Source organism: Apodemus sylvaticus, chromosome 1 (assembly GCF_947179515.1).
Source record: "Apodemus sylvaticus chromosome 1, mApoSyl1.1, whole genome shotgun sequence".
NCBI classification, from domain to species: domain Eukaryota; kingdom Metazoa; phylum Chordata; class Mammalia; order Rodentia; family Muridae; genus Apodemus; species Apodemus sylvaticus.
Window position 1 is genome coordinate 191,620,929 of NC_067472.1, and position 23,682 is coordinate 191,644,610.

At 52.0% G+C, this 23,682-nt stretch overlaps 1 protein-coding gene across 2 annotated transcripts; it reads left to right on the forward strand.

The window, feature by feature from the left end:
- Positions 1-2,749: 2,749 nt before the first annotated feature.
- Positions 2,750-23,299, forward strand: Ppp1r12c (protein phosphatase 1 regulatory subunit 12C). 2 transcript variants are annotated; one of them, XM_052170057.1, is made up of 22 exons: positions 2,750-3,191; positions 6,679-6,809; positions 6,889-7,007; positions 13,062-13,221; positions 17,719-17,863; positions 17,948-18,022; positions 18,906-18,979; positions 19,052-19,179; positions 19,281-19,354; positions 19,597-19,749; positions 19,842-19,909; positions 20,762-20,890; positions 21,080-21,170; positions 21,254-21,337; positions 21,408-21,468; positions 21,617-21,702; positions 21,791-21,831; positions 21,911-22,013; positions 22,118-22,222; positions 22,384-22,434; positions 22,524-22,574; positions 22,673-23,299. In XM_052170057.1, exons 1-22 carry the CDS (start codon positions 2,859-2,861, stop codon positions 22,757-22,759), a joined length of 2,349 nt encoding a protein of 782 aa, XP_052026017.1. In that variant the 5' UTR covers positions 2,750-2,858; the 3' UTR covers positions 22,760-23,299. The 2 variants fall into 2 exon arrangements, with proteins under 2 accessions (XP_052026017.1, XP_052026018.1); XM_052170058.1 differs by having other exon boundaries at positions 21,620-21,702.
- Positions 23,300-23,682: the final 383 nt, after the last annotated feature.

The window sequence follows — 23,682 nt, forward strand, 5'->3', positions numbered from 1 at the left end:
AAATCTTTTTAATATCCTTTTGGGGATTGGGATGGGATCCTCTCCGATAATTGCAGTGTATGGATGTGTATGGACTACATTTGGAGAGTGTATTTCTTTCTGTTCCTTAGTTGGAGGTGGGCATTAGTCAAAATATATGCTCTTTGCCTGTAATCCCAGCATTTGGGAGGCAGAGGGAGGCGGATTTCTGAGTTCGAGGTCAGACTGGCCTACAGAGTGAGTTCCAGGACAGCCAGGGCTATACAGAGAAACCCTGTCTTGAAAAAACCAAATCCCAAAAACCAAACCAAAACAAAAAAGATATATGCTCCTTGTTAATTTGGAGACCCAGTGCCAGCGTAATGATAGTCACAGACAGGCTAGCCATAGGTGTCCCTGAAATACCAATTGCCTCTGAAATTAAAAATGGTTTTAGAAGGTAAGTAACTCTTCTAAGAATAGTTCTAGACAATGAATCTGAGCGTTAGGTATGTGTGTGTGGGCATACATAGAACCCCAGAATTTGAGAGACTTGAGTAACCAGACCAAATCTGGCTAAAAATAATCTCACCTCCTCTGTCTGTGCACTGGTGTAGCCTTATTTTGTGGATACTTTTATAAAGTGTTGTATTTAAAAAAGCACACATTTATTTAGTGTGTGTCTGAGTAAGATGTGTGTGAATGCTGTGGTCAGGGAGTGAAAACCGGAAGACAGTTTTCAGAGTCTCTCTCCTTCCTCGTGGGTCCCAAGGATGGAAATATCTGACTTCTTGTCTTGGGGAAGAAGTGTGTGTGTGTGTGTGTGTGTGTGTGTGTGTGTGTGTGGTGTAGGGTTCAGGTATCTCATATATTTCGCTGCATAAATCCAGGGATTATGGAGCAGAGGGGCTGCTTTAGTGCCCCTTAGGAAAAACCTTTGTTTTCCCTATACAAATTTTGACAGCTTTCTGTTAGACTTTGTAGGTCTGTGATCCTGTCTCAAAATGTTTGTTATCCTTCTCAAATTGGAATTTTGGGGAAGATAATGTGAAAGATCACATTATTTTTCTTAGGTGTTTATTAGGTGTTCTTATCTGTTGGGTCTATTATAAAACTTTCAAACCTAGTAGAACATCACAGTTTAGATTACAAATCATGCCAGGAGAGCATGATATAATCTGAATTACACTTCCTAGTGTCCTTTGCAGCCCCAGGTGGGCTGAAGAAAAGTATATGGTCATTTTGATCATGTTCAGGGTGGGGGGAGGTCCTCTTTCTGGTATGCTCAGGGAATTATTACCACTAGAAAATGTGGGCTTTTCTTGATCTGGAAACTGACTTCTTAGATGCCTTGGGTTCTGAGACATATTTGGGATTCTGGAGCTGAACTTTTGGAGGTGTGGCCTTGAGGCTACATTTCCCAGCTATGTTATCTGATTTCCTTGAACTTTGCACGGGAACTTTATAGAAATGTTAAAGGATGAAGCCAGGAGGTGGTGGCGCATGCCTGTAATCCCAGCACTCTGGGAGGCAGAGGCAGGCGGATTTCTGAGTTCGAGGCAGGCCTGGTCTACAGAGTGAGTTTCAGGACAGCCAGGGCTATACAGAGAAACCCTGTCTCGAAAAAACCAAATCAAAAAAAAAAAAAAATGAGTTTGGCGTTGACAGGCTTTAATCTTGTCTGAGAACTCAGTTTCCCGTGGGCCCTTGGTCTTCCTGATGCATTAGGGAGCCCATTCATTCATTCGAAATATTTTTTTATTGCCTACTCTCAGGCTCAGTTCTAGTCATTTGGACTAAGAGGTGCTCAAAGAAAACAAATCGAGCTTATTTATAGCCGATGGGGGAGGGACATATTCAAAACCAAAACAAGTCCGGCCTGGTGGCACTCCTTTAATTCCATCACCGGAGAGGCAGATTTTTGTGAGTTCGAGGCCATTCTGTTCTACATAACGAGTTTCAAGCCAGGCAGGGCTACATAGTGAGACCCTGTCTCAAAACAAAAAGCCCCCCAAAACAAACAAAGTCCTGTAATCCCAGCAATTAGGAGATGGAGACAGGAAGATCAGAAGTTCAAGGGCATTATTAGTGACTTCAAGGGCCGTCCTCTCTCAAGACAAATCATAAAAAGTACGCAATTTTTTTTTCTGTATCTCTCAGTATCCGCTATCCACCATCATTTCCCATGCGCCTTTGGTTAATCGCGTTACAAAGTACACTACATTTCCCAGCATGCCCCAGTGTCCTGTCCGGCCGCTCTACCCAGATTCCCAGCACTCCCTAAGGGCATACGCTTCTTTAGGCAGTTTTCTTTTTGCTTCTTGGTCTTTCGAGAGAGGGTTTCTCTGTGTAGCTCTGGCTGTCCTGGAACTCAGGACCAGGATCAGACCAGGCTGTCTTCGAACTCAGAGATTTGCCTGTTTTTGCCTCCCAAGTGCTGGGATTGACGACGTGCCTTTGGACTATTTTCATTCGACCCCTTCCAGCTCCGGATTTCTAAACGTGCCTCAGGACAGCTAGCGAGCCCAGCGAAAACTTCCGCTTGTAGAGCCCATTTCCCAGCACTCCTAGCTGCCTCATTCTCTAACCTATCTGCTCAAGTTATGCGAGTCTCCCCAAGAGGGAGAAACTCCACTTCCCAGCTCGCTATGCGGGGCTTCTTTGTAGGCCCTTACCATCAGCAAAAGTTACGCAAGTCCCAGTCGGGACTCCGTTTCCCAGAGGGCTTTGGGTCGACGCCGTGACGTCAATATACCGAGCGGGGGCTGGGTGAGCTTCTGGGCGGTGCTTGTCCTGCGGCGGTTCCCGGCGGCCCCCGGGGCGGGCGGGTGGCGGCTGTTCGTCGCCCGGCTCTCGCTCGCTCGCTCGCTCAGTGGGCGGGCGGGCAGCCGGCCGGCGCGATGTCCGGCGAGGATGGCCCGGCAGCGGGCCCGGGGGCGGCGGCGGCTGCTGCGGCCGCCCGTGAGCGGCGGCAGGAGCAGCTGCGGCAGTGGGGGGCGCGGGCGGGCGCTGACCCGGGCCCCGGGGAGCGGCGTGCCCGCACCGTCCGCTTCGAGCGCGCCGCCGAGTTTCTGGCGGCCTGTGCGGGCGGCGATCTGGACGAGGCTCGCCTGATGCTGCGCGCAGCGGATCCCGGTTCTGGCTCCGGCGCTGCGTCCGACCCCGCCGTCCCTCCGCCAGCCCGTGCCGTGCTTGACTCCACCAACGCCGACGGCATCAGCGCCCTGCACCAGGTCAGCGCCCCCGCCCCGCGTCTTCACCACTCCGGCATCCTCCCTCCTCAGCCCTGAGCCACCTCCCCTCGACTGTGCCATCGCCGAGGATCCCGCCTGCTCCGTGGCCGCCTCTTCTCTGTCATTCGTGCTGTCATCTCTCTCCTGAGCATTTTTTGCAGCGTTGCTTACTTGCGTGCCTACGCTGGCCGGGTTCCTCCTTTCCTGGCTGGTACTTGTTTGACTGTGCTGCTGTCTTTCCTGACCCTGCAGTCTGACTTAACCCTCCTCTTTCGCTAGGTCCAGGTCCTTCAGTGTCACTTCTTTGAAGGTTCATCCTGTTTGTACCTTCCTCTCTTCCCTGTGACTTGTGCTGTCCGTTGTGGCCTCAGGATGATCTTTTCCCTTCTAGGCAATGTATGTACCATGTTGTTTCCTTGAAAAGGCACTTCCTCTGTTGGGTCATCCATTGCTTTTTATCTTTTCTCCTACCTGCAACCCATGACCTTAATTAAATTATCTCTTCATTCCCCCTTTGGGCAATCTTCCACCTCTTATAGAGGTTTCTCCTCAGCTCTCTTTCTCTGTCCACATTATTTGCCTTCCTGGAAACTTGGAGGCATTCTCTCTTCCAGGAGCTGAACCATTTTTCCTTTTGTTTTGCTTTGTTGTTGTTTTTCCTTTAGACAAGGCCTTGCTATGTAGTCCAGGCCAACCTCCAATGCAGGTCCTTATGTCTCTGCCCTTTTCATCTCTGGAATTACATGACTGCTTCACCTATCGTTGGTTCATTTCGTAGACTTTATTTGGGCAACGTCCTTCTTCAAAAAGTATGCCCTCTCTCCTGGATTTCCACCCTGTCACCTCCCAGAGGATTCTAGAATCTATTGCATTGAAACCCTGGGTATCCAAGACACATTATTTTTTCTAGTGCTCTGCATGCCCGAGAGTCAGGACCATCTTGTATTGCTTGCGTTCTGGTTTCAGGATGCTTTTATTCACAGTTACGATGACCAAGGACAGGATGAGTCACACAAGAGCCCATATCCCCGCTCTCCCACCTGGTCTCAGTGTTGGTCCAATGTCAGTCTTCCGGTGGGCAGCCTTCTTTCATGGCAACTTTAGCTCCTGGCTGTCCCCCCTTCTCCTTGCTAGGATCCTGTGGTTCAGTTCCTGGTAGAAACAGGCGGTCCTGGAAGGGAGGCCTGCTGCCTATGGAGATGGGAAACAAAGGGAGGGTATTTGACAGGGTCAGTTTTCACACACGCAGGTAGAGCAGGAATGCTAGGCTGGGATGTAGCTTAGCTGGTAGACTGGGGACCTAGAATTGAACCGCATGCTTGGGAAGTGGAGATGAGGTGGAGTAGAGGCTCAGTGTCAACTTCAGCTACACAGTGAGTTTGAGGCCATCCTAGACCACATGAGGCCTAGGCACAAAACAGCCAGTCACTCAGTACTGACCTAATATCTGTTTGGCTGTCTGTTCTGTCTCTTTATCTTGAGTGTTCTTTCTCTGTGTCCTTTTCTTACTTGTGGGATGGGACCAGTGGTCACGTCTGTCCCTGGAAGCTCTGGTGAGAAGTGTCGTGTGGAAACTCCTTCTTGAGGCCTACATGAACTGCAGGTGTACCCTTGGAATTTGCTCCCAGTGCCATCTAGGACATTTTCCTTTGCACACAGCAGGGCACTATTTCCCCGAGGCTCCTCTCAGGGTCTCAGGGTCCTTTGAGCAGTTCAGGAGAGCAGCTCAGACTTCCACCACCACCCAAGTCCCTGGCTCCTGAGCTTTGTCTTCTGACTGCATTCCTCTCCTCTGGATCTGCTGGAGGCCACTGGAGCACCTTCTCTTACAGGAACCTGTCACCTCAGCGCTGGCCTGTCAGGCAGCCTTCCCAGTGGGACTCTTCTCCCACCACAGAGAGACCTTGGAGAACTCATTCTTCAGGGCTTTGCAGGAGGCTTGGAAGATTGGGAGAGGAGATTCAAAGAGGTTTACGGAGCCAGTGCACAGAGGGAGGTGGGGTCTAGAGTGGGGCGAGTGGACTGTCACTACCTCACACTGCCCTGGCTTTAGCAGTGAAAGTCCCCAGAGCTAGTTTCAGCCCCAGGAACACAGGGACATTTGGTCACTCACTCTATCTCCTGATTTCTAACCCTGGGGCTGTGTTTTCAGTTCTAAACCCTCGTGGGGCATCAGCTTCCTGCTGTGGGCATCAGCTTCCTGCTGTGGGCACCAGTTTCCTGCTGGGATGTTTCTTGGGCCTCAGCCTCTGCCTCCCCAAGGCAGGGTACTCTTTTCCTCCTCCTTGGTCCAGTACTGGCTGTAAGTTGGGTCTGTGGTGCGCAGGGCTGGGAGTTAAGACTACTAGGTTTGAACAGGGGAGGGATTTGGTGCACAGACACACAGGTCTGAGGGAGGAGGGGCAAGTCTAAGAAAAGAGGATTGGCTAGAGTTCTGTGTCTGAGGGAGGAGGAGGTGGGCCTAGATTCTTGGGTCCCTGGTGCCCAGCCTCAGGCATTTTTCACATGGATACCGGTGCCCGGCCAGGTCCTTGAAAGGGAAAGGCCCATCTGCCTCCTTGCCCCCCTTCCCATCACCATGACAACAGGGTGGAAATAAACTGAGCCCAGAGTGACGCCCAGAGTTCATCCCGTTCCCAGGGCACGTGTGGCCCCCCCTCTTGCAGCCTAAATTTCCATGACTTCATGCTCTCGGCCCTTGTAGCCTCCTTTCCCCCCCTCCCTCCCTCTGCAGATGGTTGTACTTGGAGAAGGGGGTTAATTTCCATGAGGGCCCAAGGAGTCGGGACCCAGTTCCTTTCCTAGACCCAGTGCTTCTAACATAGTCAGTGTCAGGGGGATTGGGGCCAGCTCTCTCCTATGGCCTTGGGTATTGTGCTGGCCAGGGTGATGCCGTGCTCTCCCCAAGTTTTCTGTTCTAAGAGTGAGGAAGTGGGGGTGTAGTGTGGTGTCAGGTGTTTGAGAAAGATGTTCTGAGGACAGGAAAATTTGGGAAATATGCCCCTGGCTGTCAACTTTGTCTCTGGGAGGTGCTGCATATGTGTCTTTTGGGGTGATAATCTTTTTTTTCCGGTGCTGTGAATGGAACTCAGGGCTAGGTGAGCCTTCTGCCACCACCTCTGCTGGGCTGTCTGCTCGAGGCTCATGTCTTTTGGGAGGCCATGTCTGGGCTCTGGGGCTCCCCATCGCCAGACTCTGCTCAGCAGTCTCTTGCAGGGATGGCAGCCCCACGTGCTCCGTGTCCCTCTTTGATCCTGGCTCTGGAACTCGCTCCTGTCTCCATGAAGTCTTCATGCTCAGGTGGCCCAGACATGGAGTGACCAGGGCACTTTACTCGGCTGGTGGCTGCAGGCCCCGACTGAAGGCCGTCAGCATTGCTTTCCACAGCCCTCGCTGGCCCTGGGTCCCCGGGCCTGCCTTTGTAGAAAAGCCTCCGTCTCCTTGGTGGGCCTCTGGCTGAGTGATGAGCGCTTGTTCCCGTCCTTAGGCCTGCATAGATGAGAACCTGGACGTCGTTCGCTTCCTGGTGGAGCAGGGTGCTACTGTGAACCAGGCAGACAACGAGGGCTGGACGCCTCTGCATGTGGCTGCCTCCTGTGGGTACCTGGACATTGCCAGGTGAGGCAAGGGTTGAAGGGCAGGGCTCGGGTTAGGAGCTGAGCCCAGGCCTGGCAGATCTGACCTTTCCTTGCCCTAGGTACCTCCTGAGCCATGGGGCCAACATCGCTGCTGTCAACAGTGACGGGGACCTGCCTTTGGACCTGGCTGAGTCGGACGCCATGGAGGGGTTGCTGAAGGCCGAGATCACTCGCCGAGGTGGGCCTGTGTGATGCAGAGCTCCGGGCTCTGTGTGCCTCTGTGTCTTTCCCTGTATCATGGAGGTGGAGGTGCCAGGGTCTGGGGAGACACTACCACACACGAAATAGGAATACTGACTGCTCTAAGAGTGTCTCTCGATTCTGCCCCAAGGAAAGGGATGGAGGTACCGTGAGTAAATGCTTGTCCAGGAGTAAGGAGCAAGATGGCTAGACCCTCCCATGTGTTAGGAAGGGCTGGGACGTGCAGTGGATTCCGTCTGGAGCTCCCGAGACCATTGTGTCCTGGCTTCTTTCAGTCGGAACTAGGAGCCCCTTGAATCTCCATGTCTGGCCCTAGTCATTTTCCTGGACGAGGTGCTTGTGTTCTTAATAGCAAGTTCTTAAAGAGGCTTGAGAGCTCTCTCTGCTGGCTTGAAAAGCTAGTGTCCAGTGTCCAGGCCAGGTGTGGTGCTGCGTGCCTGTAATCCCAGCCTTGGGTGATAGAGACAGGAGGATCAGGAGTTCATAGTCATGCTCCCCTATGTAGTAAGTTCAAGGCTAGCCTGGGCTACATGAGATCCAATCAGCACACAAACAAGTCAGTTTCCAGAGGGTTGGATTATAGCTCGGTGGATCTCTCTAATGCAGAGCCTGGAAGGACAGGGATTGGGAAGCAGGTTAGGTTGGGGATGTTGTGGTGCTTAGCTGTGGTGTTCTCCAGGAACATAGGATGCCAGTGGACCCTGGATTCAGTTTCACACTGGGAGTGTCCAGCTAGGAGGGAAGAGGGGAGAGAGGACAAACGGATCATGGGAGGTATGGTCTTGGCTTTCTGTTCTTGGCGTGTTTCCACCCAAGGTGGGAAGACATGGGTATAACATGTTGGCATACTGTGTTTCAGATGGCTGTGGTTACTTGGGGATGCTTGGTGGCTAGTCAGCACCGAGAGATGGAGGTCAGAGGTTAGAGCCTCCTTGGTTACAGTGGAGCAGCAGTAGCGGAGGTTGAACCAAGCTCCCTTTCCTTTTCCTGATTTTATTTTGGTAAAACTTCAAACACAGAAAACTTGCCTCAGTTCTACGACTACTATCTTAGCCCCTTCCTGGGCTTTATCACAGAATTTGTTAAATTACGTGTTTGGGTTTTTTGTCTGCAAGTATGTCTGTTCCACATGTGTGTCTGGTGCCCACTGAGGCCATCGGAGCCTTTTTGCAATTGTAATTATAGATGGTTGTGAACCACACTGGGTGCTGAGAATTGACCCTGGGTTTTCCGGAAGAGCATCCTGTGCTCTTAACCACTGACCTATCTCTTTGGCCCTACTTATCTTTGAGACAGGTCTTGCTGTGTAGACTGGTCTGGTACTCACTAGGTAGATCAGGTTGACCTTGAATTTGGAGCAATCCTGGCCGAGCCTCCCGAGTACTTGAATTACACATGCATGCCAGTACTCCAGCTGCTGTTTTAAAAGTCTTTTTTATTAGGTTTATTTAATTTATCGCTAATGCAAAAGCTTATGCATTGTAAGGGTCAGAGGACAACTTACGGGAGTGGGAGTCCTCTCCTTCCGCCGTGTCACAGGGATGGAACTCAAGGTTGTCAGGCTTGGTGGCAAGCACCTCTACCTGCTGAGCCAGGAGCCAGCCCACCAGTGGTTTTGCAGCATAGCAGCTTTGAGGCTGTAATCAGCACAAGCAGCAGGTTACTCATCCCAAGGGCTCAGTTTGTGGTTCTGCCGTGGGCCACAGAGTTGTAGAGTCAATACCACATTTGTTTCAAAGCCTTTTTAAAGTCACCCTTAAAAGAAATCCCCTTTTCCATCCCGTCTCTAAGCCTTCTGCCTTAGGAATGTCTCTGTTGTGGACACTTCACAGATGAAGCTGCAGTCTGAACAGATGCCCTTGGCTAGTGTTCTGCTCTCCTCCCTTCCATGCACACAGGCATCAATGCCTTTCTTGTTTTCCCCTTCCAGCCTGCCTTCCTCCCTTCCATTCCTCAGCTCTTTGAGACTATGTTGCTGATGTTGTAGACTCTGCCCAGATAACAGATACCTCCCTCAGCAGGCCCTGCTGTTCTACCCTCCCCACACGGAGGTAGCGGTAGCCTGGGCGGTCACCTCTGTGCCACAAGGTGGCTTGTGTTTTGGCCTGAGCGGCTCCCACCGAGAGGCTTCAGTGAAGGGGAGCCCATTGGTCTAGCCTTCCCCATGCTGGTGCTGATACATCAGTCTAGCCTTCCCCATGCTGCTGCTGATACATTGCTCAGATTCTGTTCTGCCAGGCCTGATGAATACTGAGTTCAAGGTCTGTCTGAACTACAGATTGAGTTCAAAGTCAACCTGAGCAAATAAATAATACAAACAAACAAACAAACAAAAACTAACTAACTAAATTGCTGGAGAGATGGCTCAGTCCCTGAGAACACTTTGTGCTTTGCCCGAGGATCAGGTTCAGGTCACAGCACCAGTGTCTGGGCTCATGGAGCTTCAGCATCTGAGGGAACTTGGACCTCTGATCTCTCCTAGTACCAGATTCTGTCCTGCGCAGATGCACAGGTACACTGCTGGGACCTGGGTGCTGCTAGGTCCTCGCAGTTCTGTTGTGGCTCAGGCTGCAGGGTCAGGCCTTGACAAAATTCCTTCGGGGGACAGGATAGGAAGAGGACTTAAGTGCTTTTTGGGAAAGGTGAAGCCGTCTCCTCTGACATCCAGGAAGGACAGAGGACTGCAGCACACAGAGGTAGGCACAGTAGTCTGTGATAGTTATAGGTGCAAGCTCGAGTGACAGGAAGGCTCTGCCTGGAGGGAATGCTCGGGCAGCAGTGACCGTGGTTGGCACTGCAGACCCAGGCTTCTGTCCGGCATCTGTATTTCTAGGCTGTGTAAGTGTATAGGGATATTGCACAGTGTGTGTTGTTGGCGAGGGGAAGGTTGGTGCGGCCAGGCCGCCAGACGGTGGATGGCACCTGCCCTATAAGCAAGGACCCAGCAGGAGTCAGCTGACTTAGCAGGGAGGGTGGGCAGGACACGTGCAGGCCTTCCAGGGCATACAGGCAGTGACTAGTGTAATGACTTTACCAGCTGCTCTAGAAGGAGATGAGAAGGGACAGATGTGGCTTGATGCTGTTAAAGCTCTATTCTCAGGCCTGTGAGGTGGCTCGGGGTCATGGCATTGACATCAGTCCCTGGGATCTGCTTGGTAGGAGAGAAGTGACTCCTGCAAGCTGTCCCCTGCCCTCACACGTGTGCTTGAGTGCACATATGCATTCACACAGTAAGATAAATGTAATGGTTTTTTTTTACAGCAAATTCAGTATTCACACATGTATTCACACACACACACACACACACACACTCCCTTCAGTTTCACGACTATGAGTGTAACTAAGTCAGTAGAGGGTAGCTGCACAAACTGAGGTCCTGAGTTTGAATTCCCAGCATCTTATAGACAAGGCTCGCCTTCCTGACATCCTAGCCTGTTGGGAGGCAGATATAGAAGGGTCCGTGTGACCTGCAAGCCTGTCAGTCTAGCTGAATCAGTGAGTGATCCACTCTCAAGACAAGGTGGGGGGGGGGCTGGTGGCTTAGTGGTTAAAAGTCCTTGCTGGTCCTCCAGAGAAGGGTGCAGTTCCTAGCTAGTTCCCATGTGGGCACCTCTAACTGCAGTTCTAGAGGGATCTGAGACCTTCTTCTAGCCTTCTGTGGCACCAGGCACATATGTGTATAAACATACCCTCAACTAACACATAGGATGTGTTACACATAAAATAAAAGCCCTAATTAACAAGCCAGCCCAAAACAGCCTATTCAAGAAAAACTGTGAATAGCACAAGCAGGCCTTGGCTGTGTGGAAAGCACAGGGTACCCTTGAACGCGCACAGGAATACTGGGTAGTGACTGAAGAAAAGCAAAGGTGCCCCTCCCTTCCCCTTCCCTGCCGCAGTAGGCTAGAAGTGTGAGGGTGACTCCCTTTAAGGAAGCAGGAGTCTGGAGGAAGAGGGCGGTCCTGGCCTTCCCTGCTCTGTTCTCTGACTGCACTGCAGATGGACTTTAGCCACATGTTTTTCAACTCTGCCACTACAAGGGAAGTCCTAGTTGGCCAGGAGACATACGCCAGTACCCAACTGCTTCCAGGTAGCACCTACCTACAGCTGCTGTCTGGATGGAGTTGGCCTTGGCTTGGGATGAGAAAGAAGATCCCTAACATATTTGAGGATTGTTTCTTTGTAGCTTTGTGGTGGAAGTGCACACTATCAGCCGAGGAAGCACTGGTCAGCCCTCGCTATAAAGAGCGAGCGCAGCAGCCAGCAGTGGGGAAGGACCCAGTGTGCTTAGGGTTCAACTTGGGGCCTTCTGTTTCCGGGTGGGCATCCTGCCGCTGGACCAGTCGCCGGTCCCTGGTGTTTTCAGACAGGATCTTGCTTTGTTAGTCCTAGAGGGCCTTGAACTAGTGAGTCTCTGCAGTTTACCCCCCTTGTGTAGGTTTTTGTCTCAGTTTTGAGCCTACCTTTTAGCAACTGAATCATCTCTTCAGCCCTTTTGTATCGTTTTTTAAAGCCAGGTTCTGCCTGAAGGTCTTTGCCAGTGATTTGCAGTGGGAGTCCAGGGTGAACCACAGATGTGGTGTGAAGTGTCCAGGCCACGGCTGGGCGTGGGGCTGAGTTGACTTAGCTTACCTGCCAGGCACGGCCCTGAGCTTGGGCCTCTGGACCACGTCAGCTAGTGTGCTGGGGCATGCTGTCGTCTGCACGCGGGAGGTGGAGCAGAGACACAGGATGCTGCTCCTCTGCGACGGAGGGAGCTTGAGGCCCGTCTGGGAGATGTAAAACCATGTCATGCATGCACAGAAGAAAACAAACAGTGACCATTTTTTAAACTGGATGCATTTAAAACAGTGAGGGGACTGGGGACACGGCCCAGCTAATAAGATGTTAGGTGTGCAAGCGTTACGACCCAAGTTCCCATGAGTTGGTGGCACTGGTACACAGTTGTACTCCCAGTTTCTAAAGTGAGGTGGGAAATTGTCAGGAAGCTCCCTCCGTAGACCAGGCTGGCCTCGAACTCAGGTCCACCTATCTCTGTCTCCCAAGTGCTGGGTTGTTTTGTTTTTTAAGCTGTATTTATTTTATGTATTTTGCTTGTGTGCACAGATATGCACCTCATGTGTGCTTGGATCCCTCGGAATTAGAATTATAAATAGTTGTGAGCTGCCTTGTTGGTGCTGGGATTTGAACCTGGGTCCTCTAGAAGAGCTGCTACAGTGCTTTTAACTGCTGAGCCTTCGCTTCAGTGTGCTCATTTGTTTTTGTTTTTTTTAAAGTTGTTACTGTTTTGTAAGCCAGAATCTGACTCTAGTCCAGGTTGGTTTGAAACTTACTATGAGAGGAAGGAGAAGAAACAGCAGTAAAGATGTAAAAGGAAAGAAAGAAAATAATGTGTAAAGCAAAAGGGGAAAGAAATCTTTAGACATTTAAATAAATCTTGATCATCATCAAATATGTTCTGTAAAGATTGCAGTTAAGTTGGAGCTATGCATGTGAGAATAAAAAATACTCATGCGTTAAACAAAACCCCAAAACTCACTATGTAGTATAGGCTGTTCCCACAGTCACAGTGCTTGTAGTGCTTAGGCCAAGTGCTGAATTAGAGGTATGAGCCACCATATACAATTACATAGTGAAGTTCTGCTTGGTTTATCGCACTTAGGAGGGAAAGGAACCAGTAGTTGCAGCGTGTGAAGGTGCTGGACTATAGATGACAGTGGCAGGGATGGAAAACTTAGATGCTATCAGGTGCTAGGTTTGCTTGGGAAACTTTAGGTTTCGTATCTAAAAACAAAAGCCAGGTAAGAGTCAAGACCTGTGGTTCCCATTCTTTAAGACCTCGGTGGTACCCAGGTCTGCAGAGAGCACAATTGGGAAATACTGCATTAGTTCAGGCCTTCTGGATCCAAGCAGAGAACTGGATGAGAAGGACTTGTTGAGTCAGGGGCCAAGCTGTGATCAGTTGAAACTGTCACCTGGGTCTCCAAGAGCACCTTGTATGAGTTCACCCGTCACCTTCTCATTCCCGCAGGCGTGGATGTCGAGGCAGCCAAGCGGGCTGAAGAAGAATTGCTGCTTCATGACACAAGGTGCTGGCTGAATGGGGGTGCTATGCCAGAGGCCCGGCACCCCCGGACTGGGGCCTCTGCCCTGCATGTGGCTGCTGCCAAGGGCTACATTGAGGTGATGAGGTAAGCCGGGCCAGAGTGATTGTTTTGTGTCTTGAAGCTTCTTGGAGGCTCTTGTCCTTTTCTTGTAGTTTACACACCTAAAATCAAGAATTTACCTCTCCTTAGTTGTGTTTAAGAGGTTTAAAAATTATACTTGTGTTGTGTGTGTGTGTGTGTGTGTCTGTCTGTCTGTCTGTCTGTGTGTGTCTCTGTATGTGTGTATGTGTGTGCAAATTTACATGAAGGTACATGTAAGAATAAAATCATAAATTATACACATAAAAATAAAATCAGCCTTAAAAAAATGTCATTAAGTCAGGCATGGCAGTACATGCCTTTAATTTTAACACTTGGGAGATTGAGGCAGGGCTGCTTTGAGTTCTAGGCTAGTCCAGAATATATAGCATGACCTCATCTCGAAAGAAAGAAAGAAAGAAAGAAAGAAAGAAAGAAAGAAAGAAAGAAAGAAAGAAAGAAAGAAAGAAAGAAAGAAAGAAAGAAAACAAAGAAAGAAAGAAAGGAAGTAAGTAAGTGCCTGATCCGGTGTTGTATGTCTGTGTTGAGAAGCAGCGGCAGGAGGATTGCTGGAATCTTAAGGCCAGACTTGTCTACACACTGAGTCTGAGGCTAGTGATTTATAATGGGATCCTGTTATAAAAAACCCCAAATCTCCAATGGAGTTAAGATGAATGGCCGCCCTTCTGCTTTTCCACTGCGAAGGTCGTAGGCAGGCTTTCTCAGGCAGGGTTTAAGGCCTTGTACCGCCCAGAGCCACAGTCTGTCTGCATTGCTTTGCTCCTAGGGAGAGGCTGCAGCCTCTGTGGTTACAGTGTGATTTCCAGGTCGAAGATTGAGCTCTGAACCCATCCCTTCTCAGGGACAAGATACCCTAAGCACCCTTCTGCAGACACGAACTCCCACTTGCAGATGTGACCCTTTGTAACTTTAATTCTTTCAAATCTTTATTTATTTATTTATTTATTTATTTATTTATTTGTTTATTTATTTATTTATTGGTTTTTTTGGATTTCGTTTTTTCGAGACAGGGTTTCTCTGTGTAGCCCTGGCTGTCCTGGAACTCATTCTGTAGACCAGGCTGGTCTCAAACTCAGAAATCCGCCTGCCTCTGCCTCCCAGAGTTCTGGGATTACAGGCGTGCGCCACCACCGCCCAACTCAAATCTTATTTTTATTGATGGTTCTTAAATGCTTTAACGTTTCTTGTAGCCCATCACCTACCAGAGGTAGTGGAAGAGAAAGGATGCAGGGGAAGTGGACCTGTTTAGAAAGGTTCTCCCATCTGGGTTGTCTGGAAATTGGCAGGTCAGTTCACAGGTTAGCAGCGGCAGCTCCATCCACTTGCAAAGGCTAGCAGCAGCAGTGTCACAACCTAGCAGACACAGCCATGCCTCGGCCTCGGAGGGACACCAGGAGATGTCCTCAGCTGTACCTCTCTCAGGGAAGGGAAGACTCGAGACCCACAAGCTTTGCACGGTTAGCTGTGCCAGCAGCTAAGCTGTCTCCTTCACTCTGTGGAGCTCTCTTTATCCCCTCCATACATCGCACGTCCGCCATGTGCCTTGTCTCAGCACTTGAATCCAATCAGCCCACGTCTGCAGAAGCGGCAAGAAACTGCGGCACACTACCAGACATATTTTTGGTGCATTTCTCTCTATGGAGTCCCAACAAATGCAGCTCAACTACGTAGTGTAAGGCAGACCAAAATATGCATGCCGTTAGCAAGGAATCCTTCATCACCTGTCCTTTCCTGTGCTTGCTTTAGCAGGACATCCTCTCTCCTGTGTCTCCTTCAGCAAAATCTTCCTTCATGAGTCTGCCGTAGCCTTTTACCTGTGTCTACTTTAATGACATGCTCCCTCATGTGTTTGCCCCAGCAAAACACCAGCCAACCAACTTTCCAAAGACCCCTCAAGTTTCTACTTCAACCCATGTGACTTCCTCACCTGCCATGGCATCCCAAGTCAGTCAGAAACAGAGACAGAGGAAGCAAATGTCTAGTCCTTTTCAGGAGAACATTCCAGAAGTGTGTGAACCACCTAATGCCTGTGTTCCGTTTACCTAATCTCATCATTGACCATTCCTAGTTGCAAGGAAAGCTAAGTTTGTTTTTACATGACCCTGTGTATAGCTAATGGTTGTATGGTGTGTGTGTGTGTGTGTATGTGTGTGTGTGTGTGTGTGTGTGTGTGTGTGTGTGTGTGTATAGGCCCTAGGTTAATGGTGTATTTTTTCTAGTTTCGACAGTGTCTCTGGCAGAACCCTGAGCTTGCCTTTTGGCAAGTTTAGCTAGCCCTCTCCCTCTGAGGGTCTTTGGTCCCTTCCTCTGGAGTAATTCCTGCTGGAATTACAGATGGACTGCCGTGTCCACTTGGTTTTTAAATAGATGCTCGTGAGCAGAACGCCTGGCGTTGCGCACGCCCATGGCGCCGGCTCCCTAGTTGGTGAGGGCTGTTATGGACGACTTCATTCTCCTGCCACAGCATGGAAGCCCTGGGCTTAGGAGTGTCCACGCGCTGTGCGTGTAGGACATCAGCATATTCCTGCCTGTGAGGGGCTGAAGGTGTGACTTAGTGGAAAGCTCTTGCCTAGCATGTGGTCCTGGTCCAGCCCTGGGAAAGAACTGAGTGACTACAACTTGTGTTTGCTTATTTGGCCTTCTCAGTCAATACCTCATGTTGATCAAGGATAGTCTCCGATTCAGCAGTCCTGAATCTCTGATTTTTCTTCCTTTGTGTCCCTCTGGGATCCGCAGTGAGAGCCGCTGTGCTTACCTCCCTCCCCTGTAATTTCTTCTTTCTTTTTTAGTAGAGTCAAGGTCTTGCTGAAAAATCCTAATTAGCCTGGTACTTGATATATAGTTGTCTTGCTTCAGCGTCTCAGTGATGGGATTGTAGGTGTGAGCTGTCATGACGGATTTTGTGATTTTTGTGATAACCTCTTTGTGTGGGTTTGGATTTCCACTCATTTGTTCACTGGATTTGCTGTCGCTGTTTTTAATTATATTGAAAGTCTTACTGTTACTCTCCTCATTAAAGTAGAGGTAAATATGTATTTAATGTCTGTTAGGTCTGGCCTCCTGGGCTGGTTTCAAACTGCCCATCCTCTTGGCCTTCCTGCCATTTGAGGCATGTCCCATAGCCATAGCTATAGCCACCAGAGCTAATGACAGAAGTGTAATGGCTGGGTCATTCTATTCTGATGGCGGTCCTGTCCACTGAGAGCCCACCAGCTGCTAGCGCACGGTGACTCAGTTGTCGGACATTGCCACAAGTGTTGTGGGTGTAGCAGTGTCCAGTTGACAGCCTTGGCTTCTAGACTTAGTGAGGTGGCTCAGCAGGTAAAGGTGCTTGCCACGTAAGGGCCTGGTCTGCCGTTGGTGGGAGGAGAAGAGCAACCCCTGACTGTTGTCCTCTGATCTTCACACGTGCTGTGGCATGCAGAGTCACAGTCACATTGCACACACACAGTAGTAAGAAATAAAAATTTAAGTTTATAAGAAGAAAACCTTGGCCTTGGGAAGTATAAAGCGCATGTAATAGGGAGGGCCGTCTGGCATAGAAACTGCTAGGTGAGGAAGTGCTGACGGATTAGGGGCATGAATGGGTGACATGCTGCAGGCTCCTGGGATATGGGCCGGGAGAGGAGCACAGCTAGTACTGACATGGGCCATAGCATGTAGGAATTTAGCAAGAAGCCCAGCATGCTCTGCGATGGGAGCAGGGGAATCTTGGGAAATGTAAGGGAGGGAGTTTCAGAGGCAGACAGCAGTCTGTCAGGCATCTCTGTCTCCCATGCTTGTGGCCTTGCTCACTGACAGAGAGCCTCACTCTGCTTCTTTCAGAAGAGACCTTGCTTGCCCCACGATGAGTTGGGAAAGCTCCCTGGTTGTTGCTTTCTGGAAGGTCATTGGCTGAGCAGGGTCCCTGAGCTCTAGCATTCTGATGTCTGGATCTAGTCTGTGCTGGGGCTGTCCTGCATGCTGGAGGAGGCTGAAGCCTCCTCAGCCCCGACCCTGTCTCTACCTGTGAGTTAGGATTCCACTGATGATGTTTCCAGAGTGAGAGTGTGTGTGTGCGTGTGTGTGTGTGTGTGTGTGTGTGTCTGTCTGTGTCTGTGTGAGATGCTTGACACTGTTGAGAACCAGTATTCTAAAACAGCTTGGTTCTAGAATTCCATAGGCCCTTCGTGGGTCACATCCTCCTAAGGCTTGGGTTAGTGGGGGGTCTTGCACCTGTCTCATCACCCGTCACCACTGCTCTGAACCCTTTAACATGGGCATTCAAAGAGTGGGAACCCTGTGCTGTCAGGAACCTCTTGTGAGTTTGAATTGTAGCTCCTGCTCCAAGGGAGGAGTTGTGCAAACAAGTTTGGGGAGGGCTGGCTGCCAGTAATCCAGGAGTGTTTCTCATGTTGATCAGTGGTACTGTGGCCACAGAACAAAACTGAAATCAGCCATTGGCCTCACTTGACCCTTGACCCCAGACTCCCTGCCTCTTAGGTTGCTACTCCAAGCTGGCTATGACACAGAGCTCCGGGATGGAGACGGCTGGACGCCCTTGCATGCAGCAGCCCACTGGGGTGTGGAGGATGCCTGCCGTCTGCTGGCTGAGCATGGCGGGGGCATGGATTCGCTGACGCACGCGGTAAGGGCCACGTCAGGTGGTGGGGCAGGATGGGGAGAAGCCCTCACGTCAACATTATCTGCCTCCTTCCTTCTCCCCACTCAGGGGCAGCGTCCCTGTGACCTGGCTGATGAGGAAGTGATGAACCTTCTGGAGGAACTGGCTCAGAAACAGGAGGATGTGAGTCTCGACTCTAGTTAGCCTCTTTACTGGCGGCTCTGAGGAGGTAACAGTAACTGGGATGGCTGGCGTACTTTGTCCCTTGACACCCTCAGTCCTGGGACCTTCTGTTCGCACCTGGTGGCCCAGCTATGAAAGGGGGCACCTCTGGGTATATCGAGGAGGTGAGGCTGTGTGTCCTTTCTGCATGGTGTTGCCTGTCTGCTTGGTGAGGACAGAGCTGTGACATAGCTGGGCCTATCCTCCCCTGTTGTCTCAAGTGAAGGGATCATGGATGCAGGCCCTGGGCGAATGGCATGGGCTGGAATTTCAGTGTTTAGCAAGGCCAGAAGACCCATTGGGAACATTGTTCAGAGAGGAGTACTGTGGCATGGTGGGGTGTAAGGAGGGCTTTCTGGTGGAGCACCGCTGTGACGAGGCATGGGTTCATGGCAACAGATTTCATTTAGTCTGGAAAGGTGGCTCCTGTCATTGAACTTAGAGCTTGTCTCTGATCACCATAGAGGAGACAAGGAGCCACTGCCCTGGCATGCCCTGCCAGCAGTCAGCAGTCTACCCTGCAGCCTAGATGTGCTGAAGAGGAAGGAGGAGGTCTGAGGGACCTGCTAGTCCCTGGGAGGTAGAAGAATCCCTCTGGGCATAAGATTGGAGGCCAGTGACAGCTGAATCAGGCCAAGCCTGGAGAGCTTGCATAAGCCCCAGATGTGGCGTGCTGCTCGGATACTGAGTTCTCATGTTTGCAGAGCTCTGCATAGAGTGTGGCTAGCCCAGTTATGCGTGATGGCCCTGCAGGTCGGGAGGTGGCACAGAGATGGGGAAGCTAGGAAATCCAGGAGGGCTTGTGCCCTCTGGCCTCCCCAGCTGTCCCCTTCCATCCTTACAGCTTCGGAACCAAAAGGAAGCCTCTCAGAGCCGAGGCCAGGAGCCGCAGGTCTCTTCAAACACCAAGCACAGAAGGTAAGAGACGGCTCGGCTGGGGTGGGTTGGTCTCATCACCACACCTGGACAGTGACATTGTCCTCTCCCTAGGAGCTCCGTGTGCCGTTTGAGCAGCCGCGAGAAGATCTCCTTGCAGGATCTGTCAAAGGAGCGCCGTCCCGGTGGGGCAGGAGGGCCCCCTATTGGAGATGAGGATGAGGGTGAAGAAGCTTCAGCTGGTAGGGTCCGCGGGAGGAGTGCTGGGCCTGGGTCTGTGGGACTCCACAGTATCATAGGTGCCGACATCTCCTTTGACATTCCTTTCTGTTCTGCACCTCAGAGCACTCAGCTGTGGAACCAAGAGCCCATAATGGTGTGTCTTCCCCTGTGTCCTCCAGCCCTAAGAGCCCTGTGGTGAGTGATTACTGCGTGTTGATGTGAGCGTTGGGGCAGCGGTGGGACTCTGTAAACCCTCCCACCTCTGCTCAGGAAGATGGCCTTTTGATTTGCTTCCTAGGTCCTTGTGGATAAAGAACTATTTTTTGGTAGCACCTGCCCTGGCTGTGATTTCTTGTTCTCCTGGAGTTATGTTCTTAGCTTCTGTGGAGAGGGATCATTGCTTTGCTCATTGATGGAGACCTTCTTTCTTCTCCCAGCTGCCAGAAGAGGCTCCCTTCTCCAGGCGCTTTGGTCTCCAGAAAACAGGGAGCTCTGGTGCCTTGGGCCCTTCAGAAAGGAGGGGTTCAGAGGGGGCTCTCGGTCTGCAGCGCTCAGCCTCCTCCTCCCTCCTTGAAAAGGCCTCCACTCAGGTAGGTGTCAGGAAGTGTGTAGGGTGGGGACAGGTGGGGACAGCTTCTGCCTCAGGACAGAGTTCCTCCATTGTTTACTCTTGCCCCCACAGGCCAGGGAGCCCCGTCTTGCCAGAATAACCCCTACCCCTGCCCAGAAAGTGCCAGAGCCCTTCACCTCGTAAGTACCTGGAGCACGGCAAGGGGGCAGGTCTGGTGCTTGTATTTGAGATCCTGGGAAAGTCCTTAGGGGGGCATCAAGTAAATATGCTCACTGTAACTGCCCACAGTTACATCGAACGGTTACCTGGAAGGGAAGCTGGGGATGTATGGGAAGGCGAAGGCGGCGAAAAGAGCCAAGACCAAGACAACATTGCTGTTCAAGGTCTCAAAGTTTAATGAAGAACTCCAAATATATATAGGCAGGGGGAAAGGCTGGACGCTTCTCAGCAGAATCAGTTCAGTTGCTCCACAGGTGGCTAGTGTCTCTCAGGAAACTGCAGGTCCTTGAAGAACAATAGGCTTCACCTTGGTCTGAGCACTCCACCCTAGGTGGAGGGGATTATGGCTGACACAGGAGTTTCCCACTCAAAGGCTGGGAGGACTTCACATTGGTCGATGTTAAGTTCCTGCCAGGTGGCATGGCACCTCAATAAGGCTCTCTACAGCTCACTGTAAAACTTCCACTGTGTGCTGGTTGCCTCGGAGCCTTTGCTCCTCCGTGTGAATCCACAGGGTCAGATGGGCCCCCCTCCTTCCTGTCTGCCTTGGGTGTCGCTTTTCCCTAGGGCCCACCAGGACTGCCTTGCTCCCTGACACAGTACATATCCCTGGCTTACCCTTTTATTTTCTCCAAGCGCCTCCTCTCCTCGTGCTCCAGATTTACCTTTTTGGCTGCCGTTTGTTTTTTGTCTGTTTTGCCCAGAACTGATCCCTTTCAGTAGTGACAACTGTTTTGTGTTCTGTGTTCTCTCCCCTGCCTGACACAGAAGGCAGGCTTGAGGACCATTTGCTGATGACTGAACCCCTGCAGGTGTGAGGCTGCCACGCCTCCTTTGGATCACTCCGCTCCAGCCTCCAGGAGAGAGCCTGGATCTCCAGGGAAGCCAAGTGTCCTCACAGCCTCTGCAGCACCCCTGACCGACTGCAGGGATCGTCGGAGGTAAAGAGGCTTGGGGCAAGCAGCACCGAGACAGCAGTGTTGGGGAGTCTTTAGGGCTCTGTCTCGTACTCTGGAGTACTGGTGGTCTGCGGTCTGTGGGAGGTGAGATGCACGCTGCTAGGTGTGCACCTTCTGTAGTGTCATCACTGGGGTGACAGGACACATCTCAGTTCTGGCTTCTGCACTCAGGTCCTACCAGATGCCTGTGCGTGATGAGGAGTCGGAGTCTCAGCGGAAGGCTCGCTCCCGCCTTATGCGGCAGGCTAGGAGGTCCACACAGGTGTGGGCTTGGGCTGGGACCTGTGCTCTTGGGTCTGAGGGAGGAGGGCTGGGTTAGACTTACCTGATTGTTCTCTCTGCTAGGGTGTAACTTTAACAGACTTGAAGGAAGCAGAAAAGGTGGCTGGGAAGGTCCCAGAGCCAGAGCAACCTGCCCTGCCCAGCATGGTGAGCAGGGTCGGGTGAGGTGGGTTGGGTGGAACCTGTCTCCCTGTTTCTGACTGTGCCTTTCTGGCAGGATCCTTCTCGGAGACCTCGGGTCCCTGGCGTGGAGAACGCTGAGGGCCCTGCCCAGAGAGGTGAGCTCTGCTTTCCCGGAAGTCTTTCCCTCGGGGCCATCCTATCTCTCACACAGTCTTTTGTTAACTTGGGGATGGAATCAGGTTCCCTGCATAGTAGGCAAGAGTTCTATAGTAGTGTCTGGGCTGATTCCCACCAATTCCCCAGCAGAGGCGCCCGAAGGGCAGGGCCAGGGACCTCAGGCGGCCAGGGAGCATCGAAAAGCCGGCCATGAGCGGAGGGGGCCTGCGGAGGTGAGAGGGCGCTGTGAGGGTCGGCGGGCTGCGGGGAGGGCAGGCCTGGACATTGGGGAGACACTAAACTTTTGGGGGTCTTCTCCAGGGGGAAGAGGCGGGGCCTGCGGAACGGAGCCCAGAGAGCAGGTAGACTGGGTCATGTGTGGAGGCTAGGGCACGCTTCTGGGGTAAAGTTGGCTTCCTAAGGCCTGTCCCTTCCGTCCAGCACTGTGGATGGCGGATCCACGGTCCGCAGGCAGCGCTCACAGAGAGACCTCATTCTAGAATCCAAGCAGGAACAGGAAGAGCCTGATGGAGGCTTCCGGAAGGTGCGGCATCCGGGCCCCATGCCCCACCCTACCCTGCCCTGGTTTCATGATGGCCCACATCGGCCCCTTCTGAGTCAGCCTGCCTGCATCCTCTGTTTTCCCAGCTGTACACAGAGCTCCGCAGGGAGAATGAACGACTTCGTGAGGCCCTGACAGAGACCACCCTGCGTCTGGCACAACTCAAGGTGGAGCTGGAGCGGGCCACACAGGTATAAGTCTGTGGGGATAGCGAGGGGCAGAGCTGCAGTGGGTGGGCCTGGCCCTGGCGAGAGGTTGAAGGGCTCCTTCAGGCCGCTGGGGACAGGGCTCTGGTTAGACTAGTGGAGTAAGGACGAAGCTCCTGACCCCAGGTCCTCTCTGTCCTCACCAGCGGCAGGAGCGCTTTGCTGAGAGGCCCGCCCTCCTTGAACTGGAGAGATTTGTGAGTTGGGCTGCTGGGGTGGGCCCACGGTGTCCCAGACTTACCCTGCCCTGTCCTTGCCTGCTCTGAACTTGCCCCATGCCTTGCAGGAGCGCAGGGCTCTGGAGCGCAAGGCTGCAGAGCTGGAGGAGGAGCTGCAGGTAACTCGGGCTTGTGATGGGCTTGTGATGGGCAGTAGCCAGGGCCCAGCCTCCCAAGCGAGCGAGCACCACCCAGCTGACGCCACCCTGTATCCTAGGCCCTGTCTGATCTCCGGGCTGACAACCAACGGCTCAAGGACGAGAATGCAGCGCTGATCCGAGTCATTAGCAAACTGTCCAAGTGACTCGGGAGGAACCCCGCACCGTATTTATACTGCTGCTTCCGCACGCGCACCTCTCCCCGCGTGAACATGAGTGACAAGGCTCTGGGGGAAGTTGCTGAGAAGCTGTAACCTCTCGGGACCTCAGAACTGGGAGGAACACAGAGTCCCCAGGAACCAAGGGGGCCTCTCTGAGGTCAGGATAGAGGTGGGAGGCTGAGCCAGGTAGGGAGACTGAGAGTGGACAGGCACCAGAGATGGGACCAAGAAGGAAGCAAGGACCAAGAGATGCAAAGATCAGTATCCAGAGCAGAGTGGTTCCCCAGGGTCCCACCTCACGTGTGATGCTACCCAGCACCCCTCCCCCTCCCCAGCAGGGATCCAGGAATGTGCCAAGAGTCCCCCCTGGCCTCTGCCAGGCGGGCCTGGATATGGGGTCCGTGTGCAATAGGGAGGGATGTCTTCTATTTTTGCTGCCTCCTCCCTACCCATTGTCTGGGGAGGGGGAGAAGGTATTTTTGAGACAAAGCACAGGCACCATAAATAAAGTGACATTGCCACTCAGTGACTTGGTCCCATTTGGATGGGGCACAGATGGGAGGTGGAGGTGGACGATGTGTGTGGGGAGGGCACCTTGCTAACGTGAGCAGCTGGAGCAGAGTCCAGACGATGGGGAGGAGGAGACGAAGCTTCCGGTGCTGTGATGTGGGGCTGGGGTGCCCAGGTTGGCCCTCAGTTCCCTGAAAGGAGTGGAGTTGGTGGTTGGCGTTGACACTGTGGGATGGATCACATAGAAACTGCCAGAAGTGTAGCTTCTGGGAAAGGAGTAAGTGATGGCAAGTTCCTTCACTCCTCATGCCACATCAACTGGAACAGCAGAGCCGCCTGGAGATGCATCATGCCTCTGTCCTTACTGTCAGGAGCAACGGCCTACACTACCGGCTGGG